The sequence below is a fragment of the Rhinopithecus bieti genome, unplaced genomic scaffold (genome assembly GCF_001698545.2).
Source record: "Rhinopithecus bieti isolate Rb0 unplaced genomic scaffold, ASM169854v2 scaffold_2254, whole genome shotgun sequence".
NCBI lineage: Eukaryota > Metazoa > Chordata > Mammalia > Primates > Cercopithecidae > Rhinopithecus > Rhinopithecus bieti.
This window is the reverse complement of record NW_016803982.1, coordinates 4,754,486-4,764,582: the sequence shown is the minus strand read 5'-3', so window position 1 is coordinate 4,764,582 and position 10,097 is coordinate 4,754,486. Positions and strand designations below refer to the sequence as shown.

General features: G+C 47.9%; 1 protein-coding gene across 6 annotated transcripts in view; it reads right to left on the bottom strand.

The window, feature by feature from the left end:
* STK24 (serine/threonine kinase 24) overlaps nucleotides 1-10,091 on the bottom strand; it is a 143,496-nt gene extending 133,405 nt beyond the window's left edge. For 5 of the 6 annotated variants that reach the window (XM_017862124.1, XM_017862131.1, XM_017862118.1 and 2 more), the window contains exon 1: nucleotides 9,966-10,091. In XM_017862124.1, coding sequence (XP_017717613.1) covers nucleotides 9,966-10,007 — 42 coding nt within the window. In that variant the 5' untranslated portion in view covers nucleotides 10,008-10,091. Of the gene's footprint in view, nucleotides 1-9,208; nucleotides 9,443-9,965 lie in introns of those variants that run through there. The other variant, XM_017862138.1, reaches the window with a different exon arrangement.
* Between the last annotated feature and the right edge of the window lie 6 nt (nucleotides 10,092-10,097).

Here is a 10,097-nt window from a genome sequence, read left to right as displayed (position 1 = left end):
TTTTTTTGGAGGCGGAGTCTTGCTCTGTCACCCAGGCTGGAGTGCAATGGCACCATCTCAACTCATTGTAACTTTCACCTCCCGGGTTCAAGCAATTCTCCTGCCTCAGCCTGCCAAGCAGCTGGGATTACAGGCGTGTACCACCATGCCCGGCTAATTTTTGTGTTTTTGGTAGAGAAGGGGTTTCACCATGTTGGCCAGGGTGGTCTTGAAATCCTGACCTCAAATGATCCACCTGCCTTGGCCTCCCAAAGTGCTGAGATTACAGGCGTGAGCCACTGCACCTGGCCAGCAGAGAACTAACTTAACTCACAGTGCTGGACCCCCAGCTCTCAGGAATGACCGCACCAGGTCCCTCTGCTGTGGGAACGAGTGAACCAGACAGAGCCTCAAAGTCAGCTACGGAAGTGGGTAGACAGTCAGACAGCTTGCCCCACATCTCACAGCCAGGCTCCCAAAGTCAAGGAAATGATGGAAAATACACTATCTGCAAAGGAAGGAAAAATTAAGGATATATGGACCAGGCTGCAGCAGACACAGCCAGAAGCAGAGGCAGCATATTTAAAAACAGGGAATGAAGGCCGGGCACAGTTCCTCACGCCTGTAATCCCAGCACTTTGGGAGGCCGAGGCGTGTGGATCACCTGAGGTCAGGAGTTCAAGACCAGCCTAACCAACATGGTGAAACCACATCTCTACTAAAAAATACAAAAATTAGCCAGGCATGGTGGTGGGCGCCTGTAATCCAGCTACTCGGGAGGTTGAAGCAGGAGAATTGCTTGAACCCCGGAGGCAGATGTTGCATTGAATGGAGATCACGCCATTGCACTCCAGCCTGGGTGACAGAGCGAGACTCCGTCTCAAAAAAGAAAAAAGAACATTTGAGGGCCGGTCCAGAAGGTTCACTACCCAAGTAATAAACTTTCAGAAAGAAAGAACACAGAAAATGGAAGGGGGACAGGGGGTGGGGGGAATCAAAGAAAAAAATCAACAGAAAGACCTGAGTCACTTAACAGAAAGGGCCTAACCAAGTATTTGTCACGAGAAACGAAAACAGCCCCACTCCAAGACGCATAATTGTGAAACTTCAGAACACAAGGAAAAAGTTCAGATCCCATTAGGTCCAGGAAGAACAGCACAGCCTGCACACACAGAAGCCGGTGCTGGCGGGGCCTCCATCTTCAACAGCAACACTGGAAGCTAAAACACAGTGCAGAGACACCTTTAAAATTCTGAAGGAAACGGCCGGGCGCGGTGGCTCAAGCCTGTAATCCCAGCACTTTGGGAGGCCGAGACGGGCGGATCACAAGGTCAGGAGATCGAGAGCACCCTGGCTAATACGGTGAACCCCCGTCTCTACTAAAGCATGCAAAAAGCTAGCCGGGCGACGAGGCGGGCGCCTGTAGTCCCAGCTACTTGGGAGGCGGGAGGCAGGAGAATGGCGTAAACCCGAGAGGCGGAACTTGCAGTGAGCTGAGATCTGGCCACTGCACTCCAGCCTGGGCGACAGAGCCAGACTCCGTTTCAAAAAATAAAATAAAATAAAATAAAATAAAATAAAATTCTGAAGGAAATGAATGTCCACCCTGCAATTTTATACCATGCTAAAATATCAACTTAGGAAGAAGGAAAAAAGAAATTTTTGAAAAGCCTGTCTCCCACGTTGCCTGTTCACAGAAAATAGCACACTATATGCCCAACCAACACCCTGCATAAGCCAAGAAAGACAATGACAGGCGAGACAAAAAAAAAAAAAAGATATTCAACACAAGAGAGCAGCAGAAGGACCCCAGAGGATGAGGGCAAAGGAAGACCAGAGGATGGGGGCGGCACAAGAAGCACAGAAGGGCCGGGCGCGGTGGCTCAAGCCTGTAATCCCAGCACTTTGGGAGGCCGAGACGGGCGAATCACGAGGTCAGGAGTTCGAGACCATCCTGGCTAACACGGTGAAACCCCGTCTCTACTAAAAAAAAAAATACAAAAAGCTAGCCAGGCGAGGTGGCTGGCGCCTGTAGTCCCAGCTACTCGGGAGGCTGAGGCAGGAGAATGGCGTAAACCCGGGAGGCGGAGCTTGCAGTGAGCTGAGATCCGGCCACTGCACTCCAGGCAGGGCGACAGAGCAAGACTCCGTCTCAAAAAAAAAAAAAAAAAAAAGCACAGAAGATATGCAGGGGACGAAGGGCACAGGTGCCCACCGGAACTTCCTAAGACAAGGTTGCAATAATTGCAGAGTGCTGGGATGCATGAGCTGTTAAGTATTACCAAAAGAAAAGAATTCCAAAAGAGATCTGATCAGTAACGATGGCTGAGTAATAACGGCTGGGCTGTGGATCAGTCTGCAGTCCATCAGTGTACACACTGCATTCTGACCTCACTGACATTCCAACATCTCTGCTGGAAGAGAGAGGGGAGTCCATGTGAGGAAAACAGGCAAGCAGAAGAGAAGTAAATCCTCATCCACAGGGTCCAAAGTCTATAGACCACACCTGAAACCAGAAAAAAAAAAAAACACACAGGCAGCAATTTTTTTTTTTTTTGAGATGGAGTTTCACTCTGTCACCCAGGCTAGAGTGCAGTGGCACCCTTTCAGTTCACTGCAACCTCCACCTCCCAGGTTCAAAGACTTCTCCTGCCTCAGTCTCCCAAGTAGCTGGGATTACAGGCGACCGCCACCACACCCAGCTAATTTTTTGTATTTTTAGTAGAGACGGAGTTTCACCATGTTGGCCAAGCTGGTCTTCAACTCCTGACTTCAAGTGATCCACCCGCCTCAGCCTCCCGACGTGCTGGGATTACAGGCGTGAGCCACGGCGCCCAATTTTTGATGTTCCTCATAAATTAAGGAGTAACAAAAACAAAAATCAACCAGGAGAGATCAAAGGGGCTGCCCTCAGGGAATAAGAAATGGAGGGAAGTGGAAGCAGCTGCTATCTTTCCCAACCAACCTTACAAAACTACCCATTAGACATTCCTAAATAAACAAAATCCTAAAGTAATTACAAATGAAAGCAAAGGATGTGGCACAACTGTAACAGTTCTTTCAAACCTGACAGGCCTAAAATTATCTTTAAAAACAGGAAGAGAAGACAGCCCCGGCTGCGCGTGTCTCAAGCCTTCTCCCAGCACTTTTTGGGAGGCGCGAGATCGGGGCCGACTCATGAGGTCCATGACGAGGAGTTCTGAGACCATCCCCTGGCCTAATACACGGGTGAACGCACTGTCTCTGGCTAGCTCAAAAAATACACAAAACAAAAAAAAGCCTAGCCGGGCCGAGGGTGGCTGGCGCCTGTAGTCCAGGCTACTCCGGGAGGACTGAGGCAAGGAAGAATGGTTAAACCCAGAGGCGGAGCTTGCATGAGGCTGAGATCCACGGCCAGCGTGAAACTCCAGCCCGGCCACGGGACAGAGCAGACCCCGTCCCTCAAAAAAAAAACAAAAAAACAAAAAACAGGAAGAGACTTAAAATAATAGGAAGATAAACCCCAGCTACGTATTTGGTAAGCATTAATTTAAAACCTGAAATGTTCCCACAATGTATTCAGATATCAATAGGGCGCAGAACAGAAAAGGTTTCTCTTGCTGACGAAGAACCCTCAAAAAACACAATGGAAGGTCTCTAGAGTCAACAACGTTGTTCCCTGGGTGCGCATAAAGTGACTGGCAACCACCAATTTGGGATGTTTCACAGTTTGTACCAAGCAAAGGCCTATCTCAGTTTATTTCCCCTAATAAACTGAGGAGCAAACCAGGGAGCCATTTAGGATTAAGAAACTCCATAGTCAACCTCAGGAGGCAGGGTTTTTTTTTTGTTTTTTGTTTTTTTGTTTTTTGTTTTTTTTTCCTTTTCTCAAAGCATTTGGCACTGAGATTTTTATAATTTCCACTGCAAAAACATAATTATGGGAAATGAGTGCTACAAACCAGTCTGACGACAGCGGCTGATTCTACGTGGCGAGCCATGGATAACAGAGTGCAACTTCTGTTTCCTGCACTCACACCAGCCACAAGATTCCATTAATGATAATCAGCTGAGCTAAGGCATTAAAAAAAGCCACAGAAAGGTGGGCTGGGTGTGGTCCACTTCCTGCAGGTAAGGAGCTGCCACAAGGGCAGCTCTGAATCACCGGGAATAATCACCCAAATAAAGAGCTAAGTGACCCATTTCTCAGGACAGCACTGGACGCCTGGACTCCGGCTTTAGAGTGTGTGTAACTGCACAAGCACAGCAGAAAGCAGCAGTGACCACCGACAGGCTTCTCCCCTCAGTAACTGTTCACCCTACATCTTGCACCAGGGTCCTCGAAAAATACTGAACTGAAAATGAACCTCAACCTGCACCACATTAGGCAGTTCAGCTACACGCATCAGAACGTAGCTCCAAGAAGAGCATCCAAGTCAGTAAGAGGGAGGGAATTCACTGCTTAGCGCAGGGCCACTCTGCTCCGTTAGCATGCTAGAAAGTCTAATCTGACCAATTTCTACTTGAAGTTCACTTGGTTCTATGTGAAATGCTATCAAGAACACTCACTCCCAGATCCGAGACTGGACTCCTCCAAAAGTTTCGGTTTTTCTAATTTAAAAAAACCTTGTGACCATCCTCCCCCTCAAAAAAGAACACTTTCAAGCATAACAAATTCTTACCATTGTTACACTTTGGAACACCCAGTAGTGAAAATAGGTTTGTTTTTTGACACTCACATAGACAACTAACAGTAACAAAACAGTAACTAACAGTAACTGAGTACTTTCCTTATTACTCTTTAGCATTGATCAGCAAAAAGGATCACAGAGCAAAGGGAGTAATGAAACACTATAAAATATTCACTGAGAGTTCAAGTCACCAAGCTGAGTGAACAGTAAAAAAAAATCCACCTAGGCTGTCCTACTGACACCTGGGCCCCCCACTCGCATCCCTGGACTTCCCCTTCCCTGAAGTGCTGCAATGCCTTCTAAAGGGGCACCCAGCACTCCTCACACCTGAGAAAGCAGGAGCCCCACAGGAGATCATCTGCTCAAAAATGTGCCATACTTCCTGCTGTCTACAGATCCAAGGCCTCCCCCAGGTCTACAGGCACCCCACTGCCCCAAGGCAGGCAGCCGACCTCTTGAAAACAGGATGGACTGAGGCTCTGAACTCTGCCTCCCACAGCTCGGGGCACCATACTCTGCAGGCTCCCCAGTCCAATGCTGTCAATCACCACAGCACACTCCACAGTTCAGCAAGTCCCTGAGGTGCTCTCGGAACCCACGTCTCAGAAGTCCTGACTCTCCACACCCAGTGACACACCAACCTTCCCCCAGGGTGCAGATGATAACAGGGTAACTGGGCAGGCATCTCCCAAGGAAGGAATGGAAAAGGACCTGTGGAAATGTGACACTAACAAGAAAAAAAAAAGTACAAGAGCACTTAAGCCACAATTAAATGCAGCTGTCCTGTGTTTGCCTTCATTTCCCAGACTCCCAGAGTGCACAGGCTTCCCTAGGGTGAGCAGAGCACTTGAGAAAAGCTCCCTATGTTCCCAAACCGGCCATTAGACACCCGTCTCACGACCCCGATGCAAGGGGCATTCTCAGCAAAGGTCTATTTATCCAAGCAGCAAGAAAACAGAAGGGGAACGAGGGGGACAGGATGATGTTAACAAGGAGAAACTTCAGGTTTTTAAGCTATTCCTCTAAATTATCTGAGTTTTCAAATACGAAACTGTGTTAAACTTACAACTTCGAAACACGGTAAATTAACCAGGCCCTGCAATTTGCAATACATGTGACGTATATAATTCAGTATTTTTCAAACTGTGGGTCAGGAACAGGTGGGCTGTGAAATCAATCTAGTGTTGCAACCAGCTCTTTTTTTAAATGTACCACAACAGCACATCACAAGCACAAGCTGAGCATCCCTGATCCAAAATGCTCCAAAATATGAAACTTTTTGAGCGCCAACATGACTCAAAGGAAATGCTCATTGGAGCACTTCTGATTTCGGATGTTCACAAGTATATAATGCAAATATTCCAAACTTCGAAACACTTGTGGTCCCAAGCATTCTGGATGAGGGATATTCAACCCGTAGTAAGGATTAGTGCTGTCTCCTGAAACTTGTTTTTTATCCTGATGTAAAATTTATTTCTTACATGGGTCACGGTCCAGAAAAGTTGAAAAGTGACTGATAAAATTTGGTAACAGAAATGTGCAAATCGAAATCTCATTTTTAAATCACATTTCTGCGAACTCAAAGCCGATTGGCGTTCCTGCCTCCATCCGAAGCTTTCCTTTTAACCTCAATTGAGTGAAACAAGAAATGCTCAATGAAAGATGGAGTACTTATAGTCACAGATCAGCCTGCTTTCTTTATGTTTACTTGTCGTCACTACATTCATTCAGTTTATGATGTCTATTTTTTTCCCCTACTGAAATATAAAACTGGGGTTTAGGAGAAAAAAGGAAAGGCTTCAGCAACTTTCATTAAACATTTACTTAAAGTGGTAACCTCATTCAGATCTACCACTTTCTATCCCTCCCCTAGGATCTGGCAGACGGAAGTTCAATAAGGGCTGCTGATTGAATTAAAAAATCGGCCTCCTGTTTCTAGTTTATTTGGCCAATCCAACTGGCAATGTGATAAACTTTAATGTTTGTAAAAGTAACCATGTAACAGTCACACTGCATGGTGAGTGGGAGCAGGAGGAGCAGTAGTTTCCAATAACAAATCTGCCATATATGATCCAATAACAAATCTGCCATATATGATCTCACCTTGGTCTCTACATCTACAAAATGGTATAATGTCTACATCTCAAACGGTACCAGTAAGAATCAAGAGGCATAAAAATGATTTGCAAAACACGGAAAAATGGTGTTTATACTTACATGGTTGTTATTTTCAAGCATCCTTGCCTAGGCCTAAATTCACTCTGCTTTTTTTTTTTTTTTTTTCTTTTTTTTTTTTTGAGATGGACTCTGGCTCTCTCACCCAGGCTGAGGTTCAATGGCACGATCTCAGCTCAATGCAACCTCCGGGTTCAAGCGATTCTCCTGCTTCAGCCTCTCGAGTAGCTGGGACTACAGGCCTGTGCCACCATGCCCAGCTAATTTTTTTGATTTTTAGTAGAAACGGGGTTTCACCTTGTTAGCAAGCATGGTCTCAATCTCCTGACCTCATGATCTGCCCGCTTCGGCCTCTCAAAGTGCTGGGATTACAGACTCTGCTGTCTTTCTAAGCCAACTCCTTATAAGCCCTGGTCAGGAGACAAGAAAAAGGGAGGGCTATGAGGCCTATCACGGCAAGCCATAGAAGAGATATGGACTTCTCTCCTCCCATTTAGCAGACAACAGTCGAAAGCGGGTGTGCTTTTAATTGAATCTTCAGCAACAACTCTTAGGGAAGCCTCCCAGGCCAGTAGCAACTGCTAATTTGAAGTAGAAAATAAATGTGCTTGTTGTTTTCTTTATTTTTTTATTTTATTTTTTTTTTTAGGCGGAGTCTTGCTGTGTCACCCGGGCTGGAGTGCAGTGGCCAGATCTCAGCTCACTGCAAGCTCCGCCTCCCGGGTTTACGCCATTCTCCTGCCTCAACCTCCCGAGTAGCTGGGACTACAGGCGCCCGCCACCTCACCCGGCTAGTTTTTTGTATTTTAGTAGAGACGGGGTTTCACCGTGTTAGCCAGGATGGTCTCGATCTCCTGACCTCGTGATCTGCCCGTCTCGGCCTCCCAAAGTGCTGGGATTACAGGCTTGAGCCACTGCGCCCGGCCACTTGTTGTTTTTCTTTTGGGGGGTGGGGAAGGAGAAAAGAATGTTCTTCCCCGAATGATACACTGTTACCATACAGTCTGTAGATGTACTTAGGTACAGGAATGACTGGCAGAAGCCAACTTTCCTACCTCTAAAACTGTAAAACTGTAACAGCTAAAAACCTGATCATCTTTTCTCCTAAGAAACACTTACCATCTTTTATACTGAGAAAACAAAAACAGTTCCCATGTAACACAATCTAACAGATACATAACAGTTGAGAGGCAAAGTTATTAAGGAAATGTATCCTCTTTTCCCAAGATTTAAGAATTCTGATCCACTCAAAAAAAAAGGACAAAAAATGAAAAGGTGAGATACTAGATATCACCTGGTAACCATCTGATACTGACTTCACAGCACCAGCCAAAGGGGCTTTAGTACCTTTTCAAACTGATTGGCTATCCACAAAGGCCAATTAACTTAGCAAGTGAGGCATTTGTGCTAGACTCCAACCTGATGCACATGGTATACATGTCAACCTAAAGGAAATATTGATAAAAGTTTTTTTTTTAAATCATTACAAGAGTCCTTCTTGCTCGACTGGTAAGAAATTCGTTTTTTCACCCAGTTCACTCTGACCTACACACCTCTAAATTCATACCAAAGCGGCTTTAGGAAATACCAAGAAACCACATCTGATTGTTACCCAGCAGTCAGCAGAAGTTTAGGTTTTGAATGCATGCTAAATTCAATGCTCCTTAAACGAGACTCGACAAAAGAATATTCTTCAAGCATCTTCCCAGTCACTCTTTAGATACTGTTACTGCTTAAATATATATATTTAATTACTGCTTAAACATTTATATACACACATATATATACTGCTTAAATATATACATACATACATACACACACACACACACAGTTGGAGTAAAATTCTAGCTGCCATTAAAAAGGTAACTTTGAGTTCTTATTTTTCCAGAATTCAAACGTGAACAGTGAAATCCAGTTTTCTTTTTATGGTTTCAAAAAAAGAAGGGAGAGGGATGATCTCACTGGAAAAGGCGGGCAGACTCCAGAGGCAGTCCCAGGTCTGGGCACTGTGCTTCTCAGCCCTCAAGACACAGGGAAGGAGCCTGTTGGTATCTATAAACCAACCGGTAATCTACTTGGATGCTTTTGGTTTTCTTCCAAAACTTAATGTTCACTCAGCTAGACTGGGAGAGCAAACTTTCATGACATACCCTAATTGTATCCTAAGATTTCAATCCTAAACATTTTGCCACCATTTCTGCGCCTACAAACTTTACAAGAGTTACCCAAGGACGGTGGTTTTGTTTTTGAAAGGGATAAAAGCAGTCCCCAACGGCAACAAAACAACAACAACAAAATCCTTTAACTTATACATGTAAATTTGAAATTCAACTCCTCCCCCATCCCCCAAAAAGTCACTGGTAGGCCAAGATGTCACCAAGTACCGAAGGAGAGGTTTACTGGGCGAAGAACTCCTGTAAATGCAACCAAGTCTCAAAGTGAAAGTCCAGGGTCCCGGGGCCAGGCCGCGCCCGGGACCCCGGTGCGCGGCTGTCCGAGGGATTCCTCCTTCCAGCAGGTTTGCAGCTCGCACTTCCCCCCGGACCGCAAGTGCACGGGGGCTCCAGGCAAAGCCACTCCAAGTGGAACTCGCGGTTACACCTTCCTCCACTCCGCCCTGCCTACTCCGCTCGGGCCCGGACGAGTCCAGGCGCGCTCCCCGTCCCCGCCCTGCCCAGGTCTCCCGCCCGCCCGCCCGGGGGTGAGGGACGAGCCTGGGGGGCGCGTCCTGGGGGCCGCCGCCAACCCGGCCCGCACGCAGGGCCCCGGGACCCGGCGGGGGCCTCCAAGGGCATCACTCCACCTCACTTCTCCCGGGGAGAGGGCCACCCAGGGCCTGCAGCTCCGGAGAAGTGTTGGAGCGAGGGGAGCGCGTAAGACGAGGCGCCCGCACCCCCACATCCGGACCCAGGCCGCGCTCCCTACGGCTCTTGCACGCACACGCCTGAGACCTCGGTCGCCAGAGCCGGCAGGGACGTCGGAGGCTCGGACTCAGACCCCCGGCCGAGCTGGGCGCGCGGGGAGCCAGGCTCTGGCCCGACCCCGGCCAGCTGGGCGTAGGGGGGGCGCCGTGTGGATACTGCCAAGTTGCCGCTTCCGCCCCGGTCGCGCATCCCGGCCCCGCGGCCCGCGCCCGCCTACCTGCATGCCGGGCAGGCCCGACTGCACCGGCGAGTGAGCCATGGCGCTCAGGACGGCTACTTCCTGGCACGGGACGGCCGGGCCGCGGCGATCCGCGCGGGGCGGCGAGGCCCGCGGGCCGCGCGCAACCCT